A 25,382-nucleotide genomic window follows, 5' to 3' on the forward strand; every position below is an offset into this window, starting at 1 on the left:
AGGGCCAGGTGTGGGTGGCGAGGAGCGGTCTCACGGCTCACCGAGGCCTCTGTGACCTTGCTAACCCCCGGCTGCCGTGGCCCTCGCAGCCGGGACGCACCGGCCGCGCCGCTCGGGGCGGACCGCAGCGCCGGGATCCGCGTCCCGCGCTGCCCCATCAGCCGGTGGCTCTAGGAAGGAGACAAAGGCGGCGGGGACAGCCGGAGGCGGTGATCGGCAAGGAAGAGGCCCCGGGCCGGGGGCGCGGGGCGGGCACTGGGGGACCCTCGGTTCGCCTCCCGCCGCCTCCCCCCGACCGAGCCCTCAGGCACGGCAGCGAGGGGGCGGGGCCGAGGCGGCCCCACAGCGCGGTGACGGGCGCGCTCCCTGTCCAATCGAACTGCGCCGTTTCCTGACGGACACGCGTACCGACCAATCGCCGCGGCGCGCCCGTTCCCTCCTCGGCTTGGAGCCAATCGCGGCGCCTGCGGCGGGCGGGGAGGCGGGGCCGTGTGCGGGGGCCGGGACACAGAGCATCGCTCGGGCTCGGTGCCGCCGCCGGCTCCGTCCCCGCTCCCGCGTCGTCTCCCCCGCCGGCCGCCCCTTCCCTCCCGCGGACATGTCGTCGCCGTCGTCCGGAGAGCGGTACGAGGAGGAAGAGGAGGAGGAGGAGGAAGACGGCGCCTACGAGAGCCAGGCCAAGCGGCTGAAGCCCAGCGCCGCTGCCGAGGAAGGCGAGATCGAGTACAGCGGCGCGGAGGAGAGCGACGGCCGGCGGGACAAGCCCCCCGCATCGCGCGGCGGCGGCGGAGGCTTCTCGGGCGGGGTGAGGGACGCGGGGCCGGCGGGCAGGGGGCGGCTCCCCTCAGGCTGCCGGCAGGGGGAGGGGACCCGTCCCCGCCCCGCCCCGCCCCTACCGCGGGCGAGGCCGCGACCGCCGCCGGCGCTGCCCCGCGGGCAGGGGCGGGGGCTGCCCACGGCCGCGAGGCCTTCCCGGGGTCGGGGCCCTCTGCCCGCTTCCCAGGCATGGAGGCGCTTCCGGCGGGGTGGGGATGGCGGGGGCTCCGGGCCGGGTCCCTGCGCCGCTCCGCGCTGCCCGCCGCCGGCGTGCGCTCGTTCCTCAGCGCGCCCGGGCGTGGGCCGAGCCGGCAGCCTGAGGGGTGGATGGGTGTGAGGGATGTGGCTTTGGGAGCTCCGGGATCGCCGCTGCTCCGCGGCCAGCTGGGTGCCTTTCGGGGTGTCGCCATTGCGAGTTTTGTGCCGGCCCTGTTGCTGAGCGTAGCTATAGAAACACCGAGCGGGGGGGCGGCGGCGGGGGCTGGAACCGCGGCCGAGGGCTTCTTTCATCCTCCCTTCTACCTTTGTGTCTGGCGCCGTACGGCGATAAGGCTGATTTTTAAAGGATTGCCTCCTTTAAAAATTAATTTCTAATTCTACTTTCTCCCTACCTCACGGACACGACCATGGTTCACTTTTTTTTTTTTTTTTTTTTTTTTTTGCTACGTACCCTTTTCTCGTGAATTTGCATCTGAGTATCAAGGTAGCCCTTGACCCATAAATTTGAGCTAACGAGACTTTTCTGTCTGCTGTTTGATTCCTTATCTAACTAATTGTCCATCTGATTGCAACCATTTTTCTCCTTGATGGCTCTTTCTGTTTCTTACTTGAACAAGCCAAATCAAGAAAACATTGATTTCATGTCAGAGCTTGAAATTTGGAATACCCGTTTTGTGCTTTGTTAAAATGAACTTGCTTGCCACTGGGATGAGTTAATGAGGGAGCATTTGCTGTTACCATTTCTCCATCAGTTAAATCTATTGCAAGAGAAGGTGCCTGGTAAATTTGTCGTGGTTTAACCCTCTCCAGCAACCAAGCACTGCACAGCTGCCTCCTGCCTGGGCTGATGGGGGAGGGAATCAAAAGGGTACAAGTGAGGAAAATCCTGCTCTCCTTTCTTCTTTCCCCACTTTGTATGCTGAGCAGGATTTCATAGGGTCTGGGATATCCCTTAGGTCACTTGGGGTCACTGTCCTGGCTGTGCTCACGTGTGGAGCTGCAGGAGAAGCAGAGAAAGCCTTGATTCTTGTTCAGCACCAAGGAAAACCTCTGTATTATCAACACTGTTTCGAGTACATATCCAAAATACAGCCCGTGCTACTGTGGAGAAAATTAATCTTACCCCAGCCCAAAGCAGCACATTATTACAAAAGTCTCCTGATAAACTGTAACAAAATAAATTTCCAGAGAGAACTGTTTTAACTCTCAAGTTACTTGTGACAGAGCATCTCTGTTGCAGTCAAGACTTAGTAATGTGCTCTGTCTTAAAGGCCAGTGCTGAAAGAAATCCTTACACTTACTTAAATTATCTGGAAAGTCTGTCATGTAGGAGAGCTGAACGTCATGCAGTGAGTGTTTCAAGTAGAAAGGAGATTCTGCTTTTGCCTTTCCTCTTTTCTGCACTTTTATGCAATCAACTAGTTATTATATTTCTGTTTTTCCTTCTTTCTGGGCTCTGGCTCAGAGTGTCTTCATGATGTCTCAGTTCATCCAAGTTTACCCTTCATGGTAATGAGAGCATGGCGTACGTAACTTCACCTTTTGGATCTCAAGTATGGCATGTGCTGAGGCTTGTGAGTAAAGAAACTGAAACAAATGTGTAGCAAGTCCAGAACATGGGGGGTTTTCAGCACCTGGTTGTGTCATTGACAATTTATTAGTAAAACTATTCACAGATTCAGTGTTGGAGAGGCAGGAGTTGTCGTGATGTTGGAAATGAAACTGCTTTCTTAAGCATAAGCTGTAATATCAAAGGGGTTATGAAAAGTGAATGAACAAGTGCTGTTGTTAGTAATTTTATGTGAAGCTTTTAATAGCAAAATGCCCACTTCTATTGAGTTAGTTAATGTGAATTTTCATGGTTTTTTCTCTCTAACAGCTACAGAAATGTGCAGGAAACTTACGTATTCTGTGACGTATCTTACTCGTTCCTCTGCAGGGAAATGCTCTCAGCTTATAAAAGTTGTATGTGGTTGAGACATACAAGATGAAGGTAGGCTGAGAGGAGGGAAGAAGTGTAAGTGTCCTGGATTCCTTAGAAGAGAGCAGAAAAATAAGTAGGAGGAACTATAGCAAATGGGGAATTAGGAGGAGAAATGGGAAATGATGGTGACATGATGATAAGAAATGGATGATCAGGGTAAAGAGTGATAGGAGTCTGGCACTCTTATGATTTGTTGGGTGTTTGAGTTTTTTAAAATTATTTTTAAATTATTTTAAAATTTTATTTATTTTTCCTTCACATATGCACTGAGATATCAGGGAACTGTACACTCATATGGGTTTTATGCCCTTGTATAAAAGCTCTTTTGTGCTAGGACTCCTCTGGCAGGTTGGTGGGGTCACCCTCCTGGGCTGTATTTATTATTGTGGCAGTTTCCTGTTCTGGGATTGTTGCATTTGGCTGAAGAAGCCCTTCATGCCTCTATTTTTTTGTTTTGTGTCTTTTGTTGTTGTGGGGTTTGTTTTGGTTTGATTTTTTGAAAAGGGTGCCTAGAAATCTCTATGTGAGAGCCAGAAGGAATCCAACATTTATTTTGCTCTTTATTTTCCTTTGTTTCCCACTTGTGGGGACACTTCTCGTAAGCCAGAGGTTTATCCTCTCCTTCATGGCTCATCTCCAGGCTGAGGAGCCAGGAGAGCCAGGAACAGACCAGGATGTTGACCATGGAAGGAGCAGGATGTGTTCCTGCAGAAGTATTCAGTGGGAGAGAGTGTGATTTGGAAGAATGACCTTTGCAGAAGCAGTGTTGAGTGGTGGTGAAGCCCTGTCAGAGGAATCAGAATTGCAGTGTAGCAGAGGGTCAGGACACTGGGATAAATGTGGGCTGAGAGCTGTGTTTAAGGGAATTTTGAGGGCCTTTCAGCTCCATCCCCTGTCCCTCCCTTAAATGCTGGTTTCATGGATTAATGTCATATTTATACCACCTGTAGCATTCACTTCCCTCGCTGTCTCTGACATACCTACTCCTAAGCATTCTTGTGAAGTCAGGAAGATCTGTTATCCCTGTTCTTACAGCTGGGGAAGTGAGATGTGGTGTCTAAATACACAAACAGAGCTATCAGCTGCTGCAAGGTAGAACAGGGATGTGATCTTGCACCTTCTCAGCCACCCTGCTGAAACCTCCTGGGTGCTAAAAGGAAAGCAGCTCTCCTTGCAACTCAGTTGCTTCGTGTCTAACACAGGCAGTATGGTAACAGCACCTAAATGCAACGAGTTCAGATCACCCTATTTTGCAGTGCTTGTCCATTTTTTAAATGAACTCCATCCTAGAAGCTGTTTTTTGAGTAAATGTAAATCATCTTCCCTCCTTTGTCCTCCTTCAAAAAAAAAAAAAAAAAAAAAAAAAAAAAAAAATCCAAAATATTACCTTCAGGCTGGTTCTCCTTCCAGTATCTCAGGCTGAATCTCCTGATGATGTTGAGTTGTGTAGGGTTTTGTTTTGGGATGGTGTTTGCTTGGTTTCGTTTATTTATTTATTTATTTACATATTTTTAAGGATATTCAGATTGTCATGAGCAGAGAGGAAAATAGAATAGACTGTTTCAGTTGAAAGGGACTTGGGACAATGATATGTTCCAAATACCTGACTATTTCAGGTCAAGTTCAGGGTTAGCAGAAGGGGTCATGGTGCAGGTATTTCTTTCTGTAGCAGTTGAAATCATTGAAAGGACACAGTGGTAGAGATGCATTAAACAGTGAGAAATGATACCTAAAGTCCTCATCCAAAACCTTCCAGAGTATGGGGTGTGAATAATCTTAACCCCCTTCTTCTTTGTAGCCCTGCCCCCCAGGCCCCTAAACCAACCAAAAACAATTTAAAAATCACAAATCCAGGCTATACAAAACTGATACATTCTTCCACTGCTGTGGATCCTTAACTTAGTCTTGTCTGCTTGATTCTTCTGAGATGCTTCCCTCCACCCACCACCAGTGCTGTTGTACCTGTAAAACAAATTTCAGACCAGTTAAGAGGGATGCAGAGAGAGGAGAAAGTTGAGAGTGAATAAGGTGAGAAGCTAAATAAGAGTATATTTAGGTACTTGGCAGAGGGAATAAGAAGAAGTGCCATCCTTTTAGAGTGAGGGGGGAAAAAGAGAGATGGAGGAGGTAATTAGTGAAAAGACAAAGAAACAGGTGCTCAAAAAAAGGTAGTACAAATTAATAGGTCTAATATGAGTTTACTGACTGGAAAGTGTCTGACTGGAGAAAGGATAAAGGACACATTTTTGTCCAAACAGTTGGTGAGAAAATTCTAATCTGGAGTTGATGAGCAAGACAGGCATCATCCTACAGCCCATGATGACTTTCTTTCTCTTTGGAATGGGAAACTGTAATTAGTTGGCAAGAAACCATTGATATGTTTCAAATGTTGTCTAGAGGTATGTAGGTCACCAAAAAATGGATGTTAAAATGCCACAGCTGTTCTTTGAAGCTGCTTCTGTTGCAGTCTTAGGTATGTGAAGTCACTTGTTTGTACTTCATCTGCTTGGATATGTCAGTGCTTCCCTTTGTGCCTCAGCTTTGTTTCAGGGTAAGGATTTTTATGCTCCTGGTTTCTTTCTTGAGGACAACCTTTTCTGTCCTTGTTACTGGTCTTGAGCAGGAAGCCTGTTCCATTATCTATTTAAATTAACTGCATTTTCTGTCCAGCCTAGTGATTCTTCAAGAAATCATTATTGAGCTTTCAAATCCCCTTAAGATATACATATATATATATATGTATATATATTAATGGTACAGTACATTGGCTACTCTGTTCTCCTGGCTTTGGTGGAGTGCAAGTGTGGTGTTGGAGTTTTGCATGGGGCTTTTGTGCTCTCCTGGGAGCTGAGTTTCTGAAAGACTCCTTTGTAGGCAGAGAAATACTGGTGGTTGTTAGTGTGTGAGCAGATGCTTTGATGTAACCTTTGTCTGCGTGCCAACTGTAGCACATGTAGCTTTCAAGATACAGTAGCTGTGAGATCTTGGTCAAAATCCTGCACTGTTCTTGTCTGGGGAGAAATTCCAGCAGCAGTTGGATGAGCTGTGAATGTTCTGACCTTAGCTGCACGCTTTACACTCTGCAGACACGTTTGATTTTTCATGTGGTCTCGTGGTTTTATTTCTCCTGAAGTCCAGGGTCATTCCAGATTTGCTTGATACTGCAGCTCTGTGGCTGCAAAACTTGTTTGACAATAGTATGTGTGTCTGCCCTTTTTGAAGACTTTCCTTGCACCCAAATATCTACCTGTGGCACGTGTCCCCATCCTTCACCAACCCTTGTGCTCTGTGAGCATCAGTTTGAGGCTGCCTGGCTCGGCACTGCTTTGTGCTTGGTTCTTGTGCTGCCATTCACTGCTGCTGGCCAGAAACTATTTGGAGTAAAGCAGAGACCCTCTGATTTGGCCACCAAAATCAGTGGTTTTATATGAATAAAAGTGGTTCTGAAATTCTCTGTAGGTATGTCCTTAAGTTCTTCATGGCAGGTGGCTGAGATATCACTTGTTTGTGTTTGGGATTTTTTTGGGGGTGGGTGGGTTGTTTTTCTGTCTTTGTTTCAGGGGAGTTTTTTGTTTTTTTTTAATTCCGTGCTTCTCAAACTTCTGTGCAGGTTGCTATAATGGCAATTTTTTGTTCTTTCTAAATCTCTTGCTAAATTTTGCTAAAAGAACACCTTCTGTATGATGTTTTGGGAGAAGGAAATTGGGATTGGAAAGCCAAACATTGTTTTAATGATAACAGAAATCAAAATTTGTATTTGTTGATACTCTGCAGAATTGCAGACACCTGTATGTGTTCATGTAACTCATGGATAACGGATTTGAAGATGCAAAAGTCTTAATTTTCGAGACAATTTGCACTATTAGAAAGATTTGTATCTACTAGTACCTGCTAGTAGATAAAAATACAAAGGAATGTGCATAACAAAGAAGCATGAACTGAAACTAAACCAGAAGTTTGAGCTGGGAAGGGGAGGGAGAGCAAAATATTCTTCTGAGTATCCATTCTCTGAAAAGCTTGCTGTGATTTATGGAGGTATTAGTACAAAAAGGTAGTGAGTAGCAAGTACTAAGTTGCTACTAACTATTCCTTGTGGTGAGTCTGCTTCAATGAGCAAATCATTGCTTGTCTTCACCATGAGATTAGACAGAAATAATATTAGACAGGATTTCTCGAGTGAATTAAAGAAACCTAAAGGGAAATGCATCCCCGTGGCACTAACTGGGGTCTTAATATAGTAGCAAGTATGCAGGGCAATGAATAATTGATGTAATCATTTTTGATTGTTCTGTAGACTGTAAATAAAGTAAAGGTGCCTGTTATTTCAACATCTTAGAGTAACAGGGTTTGCAGGAAAAAGTTAGTTTTCTCTTGAAAATTTCCTCAGGTGCTTTTTTCGGCTTTGAAAAGTGTGCATGTGGATTAAGAACATATAAGCTGAAAATAAAATCTTCCTGTAGTTCTGTTCCTTCTGCAATTGCCTAAGCATTTGCAGTTCAAAGTATTAACCTTTTGTGACTACTTTGATCACTGCTCCTGCTGTACACCGGAGCTGATTGATTCAGGATACAAGGTAACTTACACAAATATCACCAGAGGTGTTTTCCCAGCATTGCCACAGTTCTTATTCAAAGAAATGTGTTGCCTCTTAAAATGCTTTCATACTGCAAACAAATAAAATGTAAGGTAAGCTTAAAATATTACACAGCTGATTGTTCTGACATCTGAGGAAGCCTGAAGTGCTGGCTTTTGATTCAGAGTGGTCAATTCCTTGATGTAAAGAAAAGAAAATCTGTAATTGTTCAGTGAGAACTGTACATGGAACCACAGGAGTTAAACACACAAGACTCAATTTGTAGTTATCTGGAATGTGTTTTTTCCTGGCATCTGTAGTTCAAATGGACAGAGAAGAGAGGAATGTCTAACAGTAGTAGCAATCATTGTGGTTATTATTGGAGCTCAATGCTCCTTTGTGCTACAAATGAGAATCTCTCTCAAGTTCCAGAAGATGTTGTGCTGCTGCTTAAGTGAAAAATCAACAAGACTTGATCTGTTAGATGGAACACATTGATGTTGTCACTAAATTTGAGTACATCAACTTCACACTGCTGTTACAAATACGAAATTTGGATGCTGGGTATTTGCAGTATATTTTAGTGTGCCCTTTATTTATTATCTCTAATATTTTTTTTATCATCTCTCATTTTTGGATTACCTTTTTTTTTCTTTTTTTTTACCCTCCATGTCCTAGAATATTTAAGGTAAATTTCAGCCTTACTTCAGGGTTTTCATGGAAAGATGAGCTGATTCCAACCCCAGTTCTTCAGTTGCACAGAATTGAGCTTGTCTGAAAGTAGCTCTGAAAAATATGGTGGGAATTCTGTGTGCTAATGTGTGATGTCTGGATCCATTAATAGTAGTCAGCCTTGGGGTGAAAAGAGCCCCATATGTACAGAAATGGTGAGGTTTTAAAAACATGTGTGCTCAGAATTAGAAGGCAGGTTGGATTTATTTCAACCATAATCCAGAGCTGGCATTTTCTTGCATTGTGGAGTGTTGGAAAAAGTCTCAATTTGTGTTCAGTTTACAATGAGGGATGGCCCTCATTTGTTCTTGCTTTTTTATTCTCCCAGCCTGTCTCAAAAAAATACCGGCATCAGCAAGCAGAGTGTCAGAAATATTTTAGCTGTTGGCTATGTCCTAATTTTTTTTTTTATGCTCCTAATGAATTAGGTGTGTGTAAGACCTCCTGCAATTCAATCAGTGTTAAATGGCTGCTTTTTTTTTTAATACAAGAAAAATCCTGTGTGTGCAAACAGATTAATTAAATCTGAAAAGCTTTTTATTTTAAGTAGACTTCAGCAACTGAACTTGGCAATCCGTTTGGAAAGAAAAGTTAAATTATTTAACACATGCTTAGCTTGTTCATTTAGATGGCTGCTTCTGGATCCAGTGTAGTGTCTACCAAGTATTTAATTTTAATTAATGATAGGAGTGTTCCTTGCTCTGTGTTGAATTTTAAAATGTCATTTTGTTGCTAGGATGCCGGGGGAAGTCATCACAAAGTCTCCGTTTCTCCTGTCGTCCACGTCCGAGGGCTGTGTGAATCTGTCGTGGAAGCAGATCTCGTGGAAGCTCTTGAGAAGTTTGGAACCATATGGTATGTCTTTGTTAGGAATTGTTTGGAGAAAAACACGCCATGAATGACCATCATGGGCCCTGGGTGTTGCTTTGAGTGAGCAGGAAACCTTAGTGTGCCGTTTCCCTCACCAGCTACGTCATGATGATGCCGTTCAAGCGCCAGGCTCTGGTGGAGTTTGAAAACGTGGAGAGTGCAAAGAAATGTGTGACATTTGCAGCAGATGAACCTGTGTACATTGCTGGGCAGCAGGCCTTCTTCAACTACTCCACAAGCAAGAGGATCACCCGGCCGGGGAACACTGATGACCCATCCGGTGGGAATAAAGTTCTCCTGTTGTCAATTCAGAATCCTCTCTACCCAATTACAGTGGTATGTTTTGTCTTCTTCTTTTGTTTATTTTTTTGTATATTCACGTAGGTAATGCACATGTTCTTAAATAAAGGTTTTTCAAGATGATTCAGTCTCATACAGATATTTTGCAATACATTTGGAGACTTCGGAAGTGAGGATTTTGAAATGCTTAAGTTGCTGCATGCTTCTGGAGTATTTCCAAATGTGTTGCCACAACATCAAGATTGTTATTGAGCCTTTAGGCTCTGAGTGGTGTATGTTTAAAGAGCAAGGACTTTTTCCAGTAGGGAAGGGTTATTTTATTGCAGTCCTTCTTAAGTATTTCCTTTGTGGAAAGGTGAAACCTTTATGTTCTGATGATCAACTCCAGTTTGACGGAATCTTCCTCACTTTTATTTGGGCCAACATATTTTCCTTTTTAGTATTTCAAGTTGTACCATTTATACAGTTGCATCCTCATTTATTGCCATTTATTAATGGCACACATACATGGTTTTTTAAGACACGGGTTTTTTGTTGTTGTTGTTGTTATTTAAGCATTTATGTTTTATCATGCATTAAATGCTTTTATTTTTCATAGGAGATTTTATAATAGATGTTAAATTGCACAGAACTATTTCAGGAAAAAAATCTAAAATTGTGTACTATGATACAAGTATGAGTCACTTTTCTTAGGGATGTAGAATGGTATGGATCAGTCAAAGTGTTTGGGGTGTGTGGAAGGAAGTAACTTAATGCAAGCATTAAGCTTTATTTAATGTTCTGTACATTATGAGAGCAAATTGACTGCAACTTAGTATTCTTGAAATTACCTCAAGTAGTCTGTTCCACATCATGCTTTCTGCTTCACTGTCTTGAGAGTATGGATAGCTTTTTGTCTGTTGATTCATCAGTGAGTGATGAATTTTGTTTTTCCTGTCAATTTTCTTTATAGAAAAGCATGCCATGGTATGAGTTGCTTTTTAGTGTTTAAAAACAAACCTGCTCTGAGCTGTGTGAACAATCCACTGACTGAGTTAAAGTATTCTTTGCACGTGACTGTAATACATATTTTGGAAACTCTGTTTCATTCATACATTTTAAATTTGCCTTGCATGAGCTGCTGAGTTGAAGGTGGATGCTTGAAGAAACTGGGAGCAGAAGCCTGGTTCTGGGCTAGGAGAATTCCATGGGAATTCTGAGGATGAAGCCTCTGGCACAGTAGCTCCCTTTTAAAAACAAACAACCCACCCCTAACCTCTTCCTTCCCACTGCCCCCAGCTGTTTCTTTAGCATATACAAATGAGTGCTAGGAGCAGGCACATTTCCAGAGTTTCTGGCAAGCAGCACAGCTCATTGAAGGCAGTGTGGTCACAGCAACTGGGGAGAGCAGCTGTGCCCTTAACAGCTAAAAATGTGGTGAGAAAAATACAAATTTTGCACTTGTCCTGTGGGTTAAAAACCAGTTAATTTAAGAATGCCTCAGGCCAAGTCTGCATTATTTAACAAACCCACCCCCAACAAAAGAAAACAAAAATTGAAAAAAATCCTTCCCCCTCAAAAAAAAAAGGCACAAAGCCCAATACTACTTCTTCCTCTTCAACACTCTTCTTAAATTTGAACTACAGTTAGAAAAAAGAGATGAAAAATTGCAACCAGTTTTAAGCGGCAAGTCTGAATATCTGCAGTAAACTGTTGTAAAGTTTTTAAGAGCTTTACTTTAAAAACAAGGTCGAGTTTTTGGGGAGACATTGGTCTGTTCAAAGGCGTCTTGTGACAGAAGCAGAATTGTTCTAAAATTACAGTTGTGATCAGCTTCTCTCACAGAACATTTTTTGCTTTTTTGAGGGATGTAACAGCAAAGGGCAAGAAGAGCAAATGAACTGTATTTAATTCCTAATTGCTTTTCATCCCTGTGTGATAGGGGCATTGGTGTTTTGAAAAGTTTTGCCCAAGATGTCATGTACAGGTCTTTGAAGTTCAGTTTCCTTGTTTCCTTACCTGTGGGCAGAACTTTTTCAGGGATTTGTGTGTTCAAAGAGACTTTCCCACATGCATGAGGAAGGTGAGGTGTACCTTGGTAACTGAATTATGATATTCTAATATGTATATAATATAAGTCCTTAAATTCTTAATAAATAGCCCTCATTACTGTGTCTGGGAACCACTTGATTGATTTGGTAATATAAAATAGCTGAATTATGAAAGACAATGAAAAAAACCAGCTCTGTGTGTGACTGCTGGTTAATGACACTGGTAGGATTTTGAGTAGACCTTACATTTTGAAAGACAGTTTTTTTGGTTTTAATTAAGTCGCTGTGAAGGAAAGTCCTATGAAAATTAATGTTACCTGGAGCTAGAAAGTTTCTAGGAAGCTTTTCTCTGAAACAGGAGAGATGGTGGGAAGCCTTTTGTGCTGCCAAGCGTGCTGTAAATCTCACAGGTCTTATTTTTTATGGGTTCAGGCTGTGTGGGCTGTGTCTGTTTTAGTTTTTAAGAAATCCACATGTCCCCTACTCCTTTGCCTCCCAATTGCTCCTCCACTCTGCAAAACATAATATTTATAGATGGTATTGTAGGTATAATAAATATTATACCTACTTCCTTTGCCACTTCTCCCTCTTGACCCCCAAATAAACCTGAGGATGTCCACCAAGATCTTGGAATGATCATTTTGGAGGTATTTGGTTTAGATAAAAAGAAAGGAAGGAGCATAGCACCCACTTGCTTCAGGTGAATGAAAACTGTTGAAATTCTCATTTTGATGAGCTAAGATTACATTTTGAACTATTGCTGGTTAGTCTCTCTAAGAACAGGAGCTCAGCTGCTGGAAACCTATGAAATGTGTTACAAGTGTCACTTTGTCTCTCAGCTGTGGTTGAACTGCTGCAGGGCAATGCTTCAAAGGTAGCTGAGCTTGAGACATGGATGCAGTTACTGGGTTTTAACACTGTTGAAGATACTTGTTAAACCAGTATTTGCATGAGTACTTCTCATGGAAGTCTTTTCCTGTATTTCAGATTTCATTGCCTGTAGTATAGTGATCTGTAAAACAAGATCATTACTGATCTGACTGAAAAATCCAATCATGGCTGTATTAATTATAGAGGGGAAAATAAGAAGTGGAAAGTTAACAAGCCTTTTTTTTTGCTCTTTGACATTTAAATGCCACTGCAAGAAAATGTTCTGGGGACCAAAAGTGATTGGAATTTCACATCTGACTAAAATTTTTTTTTCTTCTTCCTTAGGATGTTTTGTACACTGTGTGCAACCCTGTTGGAAAAGTTCAGCGCATTGTTATATTCAAGAGAAATGGAATACAAGCCATGGTTGAATATCCTTTTTGAGTGTGATTTTTTTTTTCTGTAGGTTCTTGACTCCAAATGGGTTTAACATGCAAATGTCAGAAAAAGTCTGTATGATTTTGAGACCAAATTATTTCTTCATTTCTGTCTAAGATATAGTAACTTCTAATTTTTGTTTGTCTATAAGACAAAGTAGTACTTGCACATTTCATCTCGTTAGGAAAATGGCATTATCAACAGTGGTTGATAGCCATGTTTATAGTCCCTCAGGCCTAATAATTGCAGACATGAATTATATCATAGATTTGACAACCCCTTACATGCACCTTTATACACAAAAGTCTCATGGCTTCTGCCTGTGTTGATACTCAAGAAATGGGTAAAGGATTGCAGAGGTGCAGTTTGTCTTCTTCAGACTCTTCTAAAATAGTCCCAGTATGTTCTGCTTGTCTTATTATTTTGACTTTATAAAGCAAAGACCAACTTAGGCATCCTTGACCTTGATTCTTGGGCGTTATGTGTTGAAGAAATTCCCTGCTCTATTATCCTGCTGTTTACTCTATTTGCAGTCTTAAGTTGTTCTTGGGTTGAATGTTCAGAATTGTTGTGTGTTGCTGTGGTTTGTGAAGTCCAAAGGCTGATATGATTAGGCCTTAATTAATGAAACTCTGACAGCCCTCTTCTAAAGCTTTATTTACATGAATTTTTTTAGCTGTTATCTGGGCAAAATTTGCCAAATTATTTTGCATTACTTTGTGATTTCAGATGCTGCCAATGTGATGGCTGCCTTGATGATTTTCCAGGCAAAGGGAACTACCTAACTTCTATTAAATCAAACTAATTGCTATTTATCTACGTAGAAAACTTAAACTGTGTGTCCTAACAGACAATAATTTGACTTACTGTATGTGTTAAGTTTGTCATAAATGGAATTGTCAGATCAGATGACTTGCACAATTGGGGATTATTCTTCATCCTATGAGAGATTTGGGAAGTTGTGGGGAGGGTCCTGCACACACTCAGAAACGACCATAGTTATGTCCTTTGAATTAAATTCTGCAGCATGCCTTTTATTGAAAATGAAACGAGCCAGCAATTGAAAGAAAACTCACAAATGTGAGTGAAGTAATGCAGCAGCAAGGTAAACAGTTGGGGGTGGTAAGGAAAGTGAGCTTCAATAAAAGCCTTACCTGAAAACTTTGAAAATTTGCTCAAATTTAGATGCTACTTGAAGTACCCATTACTTGTGCAATTCTGGCCAGTGTCAGTTTCTTATAGGTCTGGGAAGCTTAACTTTTCTAATTTTTAAGTTCCACAGTGAACCTGTGTCACTTTGGAAGAGGCTGGGCTGCAGGAATGTGGTAAAACCAAGGCACATTCTGTTGTTTTGGACTTCTTCTAAAATGTCACTAAAGCCATCGTGCAGGAGGTCTGTTCTGCTGCAAAGTTCAGGCTTGCTGACACCATATATTACTGAGTATGGGTGAGGTCATGGGTTGTGATGTGCCAAGGCTCAGGCACATTTTTCTGCTAATCACAAAACTTATCTTGGAGTATGAGTAGCATATGGAATAACTTGGAGCCTGGTACATGCATCTGCCTGTTGCATTTTTTTGAGGCAAGATGAGTATTTGTTCACTCCAAGTCTCTCTTTTAGTTATGTGGGGTTTTTTGTCTAATGGGCTAAAAAGGGTGTACACTTAATCCTTTTTGATGTAAAGTAACTACTGTGATAAGTGTCTGTGGAGTTCTTGTAGTACATACAATAGTGAAATACCTGCAGGCTACAAAAGTAAAAAGGCCCTATCAGATAAAAGGGATGTGAATTGAGACACCTGGGGAAAAAGATCCTTAACATGATGTGTATGTTTGAATCAGTGTTTTGTGCCCAGAAGGCGAAGGCTGCACTCAATGGAGCAGATATCTATGCAGGATGCTGCACACTAAAAATTGAATATGCAAGGGTAATGCTTGGACCTTCTCTTTTAATTTTACTCAAAAAAAAAAAAAAAAAAAGCATATAGTCAAGGCTTAACCTCTTTCACTTTTACTTTATTTGAACAGCCAACTCGACTTAATGTCATTAGGAACGACAACGATAGCTGGGACTACACTAAGCCATATCTGGGCCGCCGAGGTAGGTTGTGATCCATTCTCACTGTAGCTGTTTGACTGTACTAATGCCAGCCCTTCACACGTGGTCAGGCTGTGTGGCAGCAGTCCTTCCAAAGCAGGCCAGTGCTGCTGGAGGCTGTGCCAGCGCAGGGAATTAACCCTGAGCCCTAGTGCCCCCTACTGCCGTGTGCTTGAGCCACTTAGTGCAACAAGGAGCCCACACCTCCAAGCACCTTCGCAGTTCTCAAGGACTTGCATTTCTCCAAGCAGCTCTCTCTCTTTGGAGGAGAGGAAACCTGGCACAGACTATTCCTTATAAACTACAAACTTGCACACTGCTTCTCCTTCGAAAGGACTCTTTTCCCCTATGTTGGACAAGGCATTAAGAAGGATAGAGGACTTCAGCAGGCTGACTCTACACTTCATCATGCACCACATCGGCATCAGCAAATAAAAAACCCCAAACAAACAAAAAAACCCTCTGAAAAACCTCAGACTTGCAGTTTACCTTGTCTGCATACTGCATGCACCACCACCACAAGTTTTTAAAGGAGGACATTTTCAGTACTTCAGATTTGTGTGGGATGAATAACATGATAGACTGTACCCATTCTGTTCAAGTTTGTATGTATGCTGGTTTTATTTCCCTTAAAATTACCGAAAAATCGAGATCCTACAAAATTAAGAACCTCTTGTTGATATCATTGACTTTGTAATCTTTTTATTACTTGCTGTATGTGAGAGTTGCATTCAGACTTAACAATGTAAATATTGTTTAGTAGTAGGGAAGTTCAATCCTTATATGAAGATAGTTGGAACTGAGCAGTGCAATACAAATAATAATAATAATACCCCTCAGCTATACTTAAGTAATAAAATAGGGAGATTCATAATTGGTACAGGCATACTTGTCTCTTAAGTACTCAGCTGTAAAAATTCTCAGAGCTTAACTCATGTCAGTGGAAACTATGATTATATATGTACAGTCAAACTGCTGTCTAGCCTAACTCCTGTTAAGCGTTTATTTTAAAATAACCAAAAATCTGTAACTACTGAGTGCAGTGTTCAGTAACCTATGTACAATAATATGTTCAATGTAAAGTTAGAAAAGTGAAGACAATGTGACCAAGATAGAGTATCTACTTATCAAAGGCTACATGAGAACCAGGGCTTTGGCTGTCTCAAGAGATTTGCACTTTCAGAGTAATTCTGCAGAGACACTGGGCTTGTGAAACTGTTGTACAACTAAAAACTTAGGGCTTGGCTTTTCATAATGAAGTTCTTGTAAAAAGTTAACAAGGGAGCTACAGTATTGGTTGCAGCTTGTAGATTATGACTATTTGTATTGGGATTCAATTTTTTTCTCAAATTCTTGAGTCAAAGAAAAGGGATTCTGAAGAAACTCAAGGACAAGAAAAAAGTCTAAAGGTTTGAATTTGAAAAATTGAAAGTATAATTTGACCCTTGTATCTTTTGATCATTGCAGTGTTTGGAGGCTGACTTGTAACACTGTGCATCTAAATGCATTATGTAATTGGTCTGAAGATATGTATGACTGTATGAACAGAAACTTCCCCAAACTTGAGCAAACAGTGGAAAATGAAAAACTTAGGATAGGTGTGGCTTGCTCTTTTCAAGAACTCTGCTCTTTTGTTTTTCTTTTATTACTGTCTCTATTCTCTATACATAAGCACCCTACTACACATAAGAGGAAAAAATTAGGCTTGTATTTTATATATATATATCTATGTCAATCATTACATATTGTATGTAGTATGATTTTTCGTTTACTATCATCCACATCCATTTATGTGGACAATGGGAATATAAATGGTTGAATGAACAGTGAAATGTACTTGAGAAAACAGGCATCTAGAGCAGTTTTGCTCATAAAGTAATCCAGGAGTTGGGGTTTTCTTTGAAAGAGTTTATGCATTTGTCCTTCAACTCACTCTTGCAACAGCACTCTTTGGGTTTTAAACAGAGCGTGACCTGAGCTGCAGGGCTCTCACTGCAGCAACGATCTTACCCCAGAGGAATTTCATTCCAAGGACAGACATGCCAATAAATCCTTTCAGAATTTCACACCTGCCCTTCAAATGTTAGGAAGGAAATGCATTTTACTAATGATTTCTTTTAAGAACTGTTTGTAGTTCTTTATGGTAATAAATTGCCCATAGTCTTTCTCCACTAAAGTAAACTTCCTAACAAGTGTTTGCTGCTATGAACTCATATTGCATTAGATTGAATGAAATAAACCCACCTGACTTAGTATTCAGAAATTTCAAACTGTCATTTGGAGCATTTCTTTTGGTGGTAATACCAGCTTGCTCAGTGACTCAAGGACCTGATGTGCAAACAAAACTAAAAATCAAGGAACCCAAGCTTAAACAAGATCAAAAAGAACCTTTCCTTTCAGAATTGTTTTAAGCACAGATCTGTTCTCGTGTTTCAGTGCTTGTTTACACAAGTATTTGTACTGGCACAATCCAGGGGCTTTGTACAAGGAAGGAATAAGCATGGGGCAAGGAGAGACTTGCACCACCATGAGGAGGTGCAAGTCTCCTTTGTCAAACTTATTTGTCAAACTTTTTTCACAGAATTCTTTATTTGAAGAACATGATTCTTGACTATATTTTACTGTGAGCAGTTTCAAAGCATTAGTTCCACAGAATGGAATTACAAAACTGATTTTTCTGAAAGATGATTACTGTGTACAGTTTAAATGCTCAAAATGCTTGATCTGACTGCTCATTTGCTTTCTAGAGCCAAGAACCAGAGCTGTTACCCTGAAAAGGGAGTGGAAAAGTAAACTTGACAGTAATCTTTCTTCTATATATTTGAAAGCGTTCAGGACTGCTCTCTCTTCAGATTTTACTGCCAAAGTAAATATCTGACTTGGAACCTGGCCTCAAAATCCTGAGCAGAAGGTGCCACATGTGTTTTCATCTACCACTGTTATGTAATCAAATAGTTCCTGTTTTTTGGGGAAAATACCTCCAACTGCATTGGGCTGGAGTTACTCTTTTCAGCAGTCATACTTAAATTTCCTGAGAATTGTTGTAAACTGATAAATGCCTTGCCCCATCTTCTCAATGTGGCTTTTTTTTTTTTTTTTTATTGTAAAAGAGAATTGTTGCTTACCACAAAGAAATCTGGAAGCTTAGATTTTTTTTTTTTTTGTCATGCATCATGGATCTGATTGGAAAATACAGCTTTGGCTGTGAGGCATTGCTTCCCTCCATTAATGTAGACCCCTTGCTTAACTTTATATCCTAGAGAACTGGGTTTTCTTAAAGGATTGACTGTTGTTTAAGTGCATTACTCAGTGATACTTTCCCTCAGTTGAACTGCTATGTGCTGCTGATAATGCCACAATGTACAATCCTTTCAGCACGCCCATAAATCAGTAGGTGTTCTGTAAATATATATGTACACATATGTAATGCTCTCTGTTTACTGATTATGAAACCATGTAATACAGGTTGTTGTTGGCTTATGCTGAAACTTCTTGAAAGAAGCCCACTTTGAAAATGTGTTGCTGTTGAAGCTAATATTATGATTCAGGTACTGTCTTTCAAAAGTACTGCATTTCAAATTTGTTTTAAGAGACACATGGGTAAATCCTGCTGTATGGTGTTTTCTATACTAATGTGTGGTGTCTGTTTAGGAGGACTATTGGGTATCTCCATAAACTTTAAATGTCTGCATCTCCTCATTGGCCACTGCCCCCAATCAACTTAAGAGCAATTTGTTATACAGATGGCAGTCTTTTAATTTTGGTGTCCCAGGGCTACAGCTTGTGTTTTTAGACATAGAGTGAATGAGAAATCGTTTATAAAATTAACAAGGACTCAAATTACTTTTTCACTTCTTAACTAGAAGCTTTGTGTCTTAACTGGAGAAATCAAGTGCCTGGTTGTGCATACTAAACTGATTTCTTTCCCTTCCCACGTTAGACAGAGGGAAGGGCCGGCAGAGACAAGCTATTTTGGGAGAGCACCCATCATCCTTTAGACATGATGGCTATGGTAAGTAACATGGGATGACAGCTGGTAATGATTTCTTACATGCTCTGTGGAATTCTAAATATTTAATCAATGCTTGGCTGTGGTTCCCTTCAGCATGAGCAGTTCACCTGCAGTGCTGTCAGTCTGTCTTCTGAAACACTGCTGGTTCAGTGAAACCGTGTGCACTCATTGCCTCACCTCTTCCTGTCACCCAATAAACCTGGTTTATTCCTTGGAAGAAAGTTTCCTTTCAGTTGCCATCACCCTGGCAATGGGTAGAAAAAGATATCTGGATTGGGAAAGCAGTTTTCTTCTAGAAGATGGCAACATAGCGTGATCAGTGGTTTGGTACAACAGAGAGCTCTGATGTTTTTGCGTGCAAAGCTATGAATTGTTGGCATTTGCACTTCTGATTTAGGTGATTCAGAAAAGGTACAGCTATGTGACTGTAGAGGAATGTTGTTTTGGAATCAGTGCTATAAAGTACTGGGTTTGTTACCAGTGCTTTCTGTAAGCAAGACCTGCTGTCACTTTCATGTGCTGAGCGAAGACCTCAGGGTGAAGAAACAAATGTCCCCACTCACATGTGACTTTTCTAGTTATTTACTCTCTCAGCTGTCAGGTGCAATGTGATTTGTCTTGCCTCTTTCTTTTCAAAGGTATTTATGATATTTTACAATGTAGGTTAACATCCTACCTACCCCTTCCAAAGGTTCTTCAAATCTCCAGCATTTCCAAGTCCCATCTTGATTCAGTGATACTCTTTTTTCACTCTTCTGATACATCTTTCTACCTTAAGTAATGTGTCCATCTCTTCCTATACTATTCTTTGCCTGTCATTACTGCTTTTTGCTGGGGAAAAAAAAGACAGAAGGTTCCTTTTATACTTGGCTATGTGAGTTTCACATTATTTTTGTCTCAGAAAAACAGGGATCCTCCCCTTGGTCTGTAATACTGACATTTTCTGTGAACAGAGGTATTGCTTACTAGTAGTGTCTCATCACTGAAAGGAAAAAAAAAAAAAAAGAAATTGTCTATTTCAACTTGTAACTTGATCTATAGTGGAAAATAGGATCACTTCATTTTGCATTACTGTGGGGGTTTAAGTATTCCTGTTTCTTCCAAAGGAGCATTTTGTAGAAAGGCAGGCTTCTGACTTAATCTCATGTCTCTGGGAAAAAGAGCTGTGTCATCTTCTGACCTCTGTCTCACTCCTTTTGGTTTGTTTTCCCAACTTTGTAATATTCTTTCTTGGTGTCATGTAGCTCTGCAACTAGATGGGAATATTTCTGAATGTTGATTTTAATTATTTCCTCTAATATGTTTTTGTTCAAATATTTTGCACGCTGCAGGGAAGAGAATGATTTTTGTAAATACTGGAATATCTTCTTTTCAGCAATTGCTGTAACCTTCTACCCTTCTATTAAATATACATGATGTATGTGGGCTTTGATGCATGATTAAGCAGTGAAAATGATTTCAAACAACATAAAAACATGGTCTTTCATTTCCTTAGGCTCCCATGGTCCTTTGTTGCCCTTGCCAAGCCGGTACCGCATGGGATCTCGGGACACTCCAGAACTCGTTGCTTATCCCTTGCCTCAGGCATCCTCCTCTTACATGCACGGTGGGAATCCTTCTGGGTCAGTTGTCATGGTTAGTGGGTTGCATCAGCTCAAGATGAACTGCTCAAGGGTATTCAACCTGTTCTGCTTGTATGGAAACATTGAGAAGGTAAGGCATAACTGAAACTTGGAAACTGCTGTACTTCTTTCAAATGCTTTGGAAAAAGCCTGTCTGAGATTGTCTAAAAATATATCCTAATGTTTTATAAAACTATTGGTTGAGCTCTTTGTTGCAATGTATATGGTTTTTTTTACCTTATCTGTCTTAGGTGAAATTTATGAAGACTATTCCAGGCACAGCACTGGTTGAAATGGGTGATGAATACGCTGTAGAAAGAGCGGTCACACATCTCAATAATGTCAAGCTATTTGGAAAGAGACTCAATGTCTGGTAAATATGTTTTATCAGATTAATAGTCCACCAGTGGGCAGATGGAATGAGATTTCAAAGGGACAATATCACATTTCTCTGTTATCGTTATGATTTCCAATTTGCAACTGTTTATTTTGGCTTTCAGCTGAAGGAGGGTGAATTTAGGTTAGATATGAGGAAGAAATTCTTTACTGTGAGGCTGGTGAGGCACTGGCACAGGTTGCCCAAAGAGCTGAGGATACACCATCCCTGGAAGTGTTCAAGGCCAGGCTGGATATGGATTTGAGCAACCTGGTCTAGTAGAAGCTGTTCCTGCCCATGGCAGGGAGGTTGGAAGAGTTAAGGATTAAGGTTAAGGTCCCTTTCAACCCCAACCACTCTAAGATTTATTATCATTTTTAGTTTTATTTATTTGCATTCATAAAGCATATTGGCATTACATGAATTGGCCATTGATAAACTGTATTCCCTAACGTGTCTTAGCCATTCTTTCTGCATTTTTCAAGGAAGGTATCAAATCCAGCCCATCCTGTTCTTACTGTATTTATTTCAAATTATTATAAAGAAACATCAATTCTTTTCTAGTTAGATAATAATCTGCAAAGTGTGATAACCATAATTATTTAAGAAACTTTATCCCTAAATTCCAGTGTTTCCAAGCAGCACTCAGTAGTTCCAAGCCAGATATTTGAACTGGAGGACGGCACGAGTAGTTACAAGGATTTTGCCATGAGTAAGAACAATCGCTTCACCAGTGCTGGCCAAGCATCCAAGAACATCATCCAGCCACCCTCCTGTGTGCTGCACTATTACAACGTTCCCCTGTGTGTGACTGAGGAAACGTTTGTAAAGGTAAGCACTTGGAGTGACTGACATCCACTGCTCTCTGGGCTCTGTCCTGGCTTTTCATGGTGCTGCTTTTAAAAACAACTGGGAGGTTTGTAGCAGAGCCACTGGAAGAGAGCTGTTCCTTAAAATATATTTCTAGCCCATCTGGATATGTTTACAATTCTGGAGTTCCTGTCTCAATTTTATTTGTTTATATTTTTTTAATGTGAGAAACAAAATCTTGAAAATAAAGTTGAGGAGCTTAATTTGGGTGGGTTTTGGAGGAAAAGGAAAAGACACAAAGCCAAATACATGAAAGTTAGGACTACAACTCACAAAGGATTTACTGATTCCCTCTAATGCCTGCTAGGATGTTTTGGAATGGAGACAAGCATGCAACTGGGACCCTTGGCACATTTTTATCCTAAATGAACTCTGGATGCTTAAAACATGCAATACTGGGCCTCTTTAAGTGGAGGCAGGGGTGAGATTGCTGACAGTTCAGTGAGTTCTTTTTCAGTTCAATAAAATATATTTTTCCAACTCTGTCTGAAAGTGAACTCTGGTTCCCAAGTGGTGTCCTTGTGTGAACAACTTCAGAGCTACTGTATTGGAGTAGCAATGTCAAAAAGTAGAACTTGTTATTATTTAAATACATTTCTGGAGATAGCAGTGATATCACAGATACAGGAGCCTTGTTTTACATACTACAGAATGGTATTCCAAAGAGTTACCACTCTAAACATGTTTTTAAATGATTTGCTGTAAATTCTTACAAACTCTCTTAAAAAGTCAGAGTCTTCCTTTTTGTGTGTCTCTTCCAGGAACTTGGAATTTTTGCTAACTTGTTTATGTGCACTTTTGCTGGAGTTTTACCTCTTATTTTATTTTTTGTGACAGTTATGTGAGGATCATGAAGTTCTCAGCTTTATTAAATACAAAGTGTTTGATCCAAAACGTAAGTAAAACTTGACCTGTTTGGGCAGTTCCTTGATTCCAGTTTTGATCTGAGTATCCACTGTCAGGAGACATTACTGATCCCCTTTTATTTCTCATTTTGATAGCTTCTGCCAAAACACTGTCTGGTCTGCTGGAATGGGAATGTAAGACAGATGCAGTGGAAGCTCTCACTGTACTTAATCACTACCAGATAAGAGTCCCAAGTAAGTAAATTTTTCTGATCTTACTGCTGGAATTTTTTTTTCCTTTGGAGAAGTTGAGGGTTCTGGTAGCCACGACCATGATCAGAGGGCTGGAGCACCTCTCCTGTGAGGAAAGGCTGAGAGAGCTGGGGTTGGTCAGCTTGGAGAAGAGAAGGCTCCAGGATGACCTTATGGTGGCCTTTCAGTGCTTTAAAAGTGGGCCTGTAAAAAGAGGGAGAGTGACTTTTGACATGGGCAGATCGTGATAGGAGAAGGGGTAAGGGTTTTAAACTCAGAGAGATTTAGGCTTTAGATGTTAGGAAGATGTTCTTGACTCTGAGGCTGGTGAGGCACTGGCACAGGTTGTCCAGAAAAGCTGTGGATGCCCCATCCCTGGAAGTGTTCAAGGCCAGGCTGGATGGGGCTCTGAGCAACCTGGTCTAGTGTGTGGCATCCCTGCCCATGGCAGGAGGTGGGAACTGGATGATCCAATGAGATGATCCCTTCCAACCAAACCCTTCTGTGATTCTTTCACAATAAATATAGAGAAATCTGCAATGTCTTAAACAGAGGATTCTTTAAGTTACTCAGCTCATTGCTCTCAATTTACTGCTGCTGTAGCACATTTCCTTTGAAACCAGAAATTGTGAAGCCAAGCTGAATTTAGCTCCAAACTAGCAAGAATAGAGTGGTGTGAGTTCACTTGCTAAACAAGTACATAATAGGCCAGATCTGCACTGAACAATTAAGACAGTTTACTGAATTAAATGTAATTTTTTCCAGGTGTTCCCAGACATAATATTGAATCCAGGCCAGTGTCTAATATTATTTTAAACTACCTCCTCCTAACTGTTACAAGTTTGTCTCCCTGTGAAGTGTTAACAGGTTAAATCTTTTCTATTCCCCCACACCTTTGGTCCACCTTCTTAATAATGCACCTTAGGGGCAGGGTACTTTTGCAGATAGTATGGATAACACACTGTTCACAGTTTCAGCTTTATCTCAGTTTGGAGAGTTGGTAACAGCAGAAAAGCTTTCCCTTTCAATGTGAAAAGGGCAAACCCCAGTGGGGGTGTGAGTGTGCAACACACAGAACTGGTGAACTGCCAGGTTGTGGAAGGTGGATCAGCAGGAGAGCTGTGCCCACGGTGTGTTCTGTGTTATCTCCTCACAGATGGCTCCAACCCTTACACCTTGAAGCTTTGCTTTTCTACTTCATCCCATTTATAGAGAAGAGGACAGCATGTTAAGAGCTACGTTCACCTGGATTTGCAAGTTAAAAACTACACTTCGTTCACAAAGCTCTAAAGTGGTTGTTCTAATGTTGCCTTGTTTCAACTCAATTCTAATATCTTTTATCTTGTTTTATAATAAATGGATGTTCCTTCATAAATACAAACCAGATTTTTTTTTTATTTTTGCCTCTGAGAAGTACATGTTGTAAGCTTACTACAAAGTTTGTATTTTGTTAGTGTAGTATCTTCAAATGTCTAAAGAAGCACCAGTAGGATAAACAAGATTGTTTCTTTTCAAAAAATGAAATATATTTGCATTTTCAAAACATTAAAGATTTGCAAGTATTTTTCCATTTGTAGTCTTAATTGGCAGATAGAACTATTACAGCAGAATTTTAAATGTAGAACTTGTTTTTCATTATGTTAAGTAGTGAAGTATGTTGCAATACTAAAAAGAAGCTTGTATTTATAAAATGCTTTGATCGGGTTAATGTTGCACATACTGAACTTTTAGTAGTACAGAATTGATTTATAATTTCAAACAGAGCTAACGTAGAAAATTATTAAGTATGTACATGTATATGGTAAGAATTCATACTTATTTAAAGTGATTTTGGTTTGTTTTTTTTTTTTAAACCCTCTTTTCCATTTGCATTAGCATGATGCCATCTGCAGCTAGTCCCACCATAGGGGCCTTTTAAAAATTAAAATTGCAAGCCTGTATCAATGTGTTCATCCTCATTTTCCATGATTTAAACTTAAATCTTTGGTGTTTAACATATCCTTTTGACTCTTTTTTTAAAGCAGTGGTTATGATAAATACTAAATGGTAAAAGTCGTGAGGGGGTGACAACATGGATCACAAAAACCAAGGTGGTAAAAATAGTTAAAACAAAAAGAAAGCACCCTCCCACATCATATCCTTTCATACCTGGGCAGTTAATTCAATGTTTTCTTCTGTCTGATTTATCTTAAACATCTATTATGACCATGATAGAATTCATTGAGTGAATAGTCTTGGCTTGTCTGTAGCTTAAGATGAGGTAATCTCAGTGGGATTCAGGTAAAGCAACTGACTGTGTGATGTGAAATTAATGAGGTGAGAAATCTTTCACTTTGGAGAAGATAATTTGTTCTGTCCCAGTACTTTGAAACCTGTCTTCTGGAACTGGAGTTGTGTCTTGTTTGGGCTAAGCCCCCAGAAAGAGGAATCCAAGCAGTGGAGCCTGGGAGCTGGGAGCTGTCCTAGGCTCTGTGT

At 40.8% G+C, this 25,382-nt stretch overlaps 1 protein-coding gene across 1 annotated transcript; it reads left to right on the forward strand.

Annotated features, from left to right (window-relative positions):
- Positions 1-492: 492 nt before the first annotated feature.
- Positions 493-24,847, forward strand: HNRNPLL (heterogeneous nuclear ribonucleoprotein L like). The gene is made up of 13 exons (XM_053972406.1): positions 493-805; positions 9,061-9,179; positions 9,293-9,530; positions 12,740-12,825; positions 14,664-14,760; positions 14,861-14,933; positions 18,871-18,942; positions 20,438-20,655; positions 20,816-20,937; positions 21,570-21,771; positions 22,648-22,705; positions 22,812-22,910; positions 24,064-24,847. The coding sequence occupies exons 1-13, from the start codon at positions 599-601 to the stop codon at positions 24,117-24,119; spliced, it is 1,647 nt and encodes a 548-aa protein (XP_053828381.1). The 5' UTR covers positions 493-598; the 3' UTR covers positions 24,120-24,847.
- The last annotated feature ends 535 nt before the right edge of the window (positions 24,848-25,382 follow it).

The sequence above is a fragment of the Vidua macroura genome, chromosome 3 (assembly GCF_024509145.1).
Source record: "Vidua macroura isolate BioBank_ID:100142 chromosome 3, ASM2450914v1, whole genome shotgun sequence".
In the NCBI taxonomy this organism is placed as follows: domain Eukaryota; kingdom Metazoa; phylum Chordata; class Aves; order Passeriformes; family Viduidae; genus Vidua; species Vidua macroura.

What these genes read in the sequence shown, in the direction of transcription:
- HNRNPLL (XM_053972406.1), top strand. Translation starts at nt 599, where the DNA reads ATGTCGTCGCCGTCGTCCGGAGAGCGGTACGAGGAGGAAGAGGAGGAG. An exon ending in CTTTAGACATGATGGCTATG is followed by an intron (nt 18,943 to 20,437) that starts GTAAGTAACATG and finishes TCATTTCCTTAG; the next exon opens with GCTCCCATGGTCCTTTGTTG. An exon ending in CAAAGTGTTTGATCCAAAAC is followed by an intron (nt 22,706 to 22,811) that starts GTAAGTAAAACT and finishes TCATTTTGATAG; the next exon opens with CTTCTGCCAAAACACTGTCT.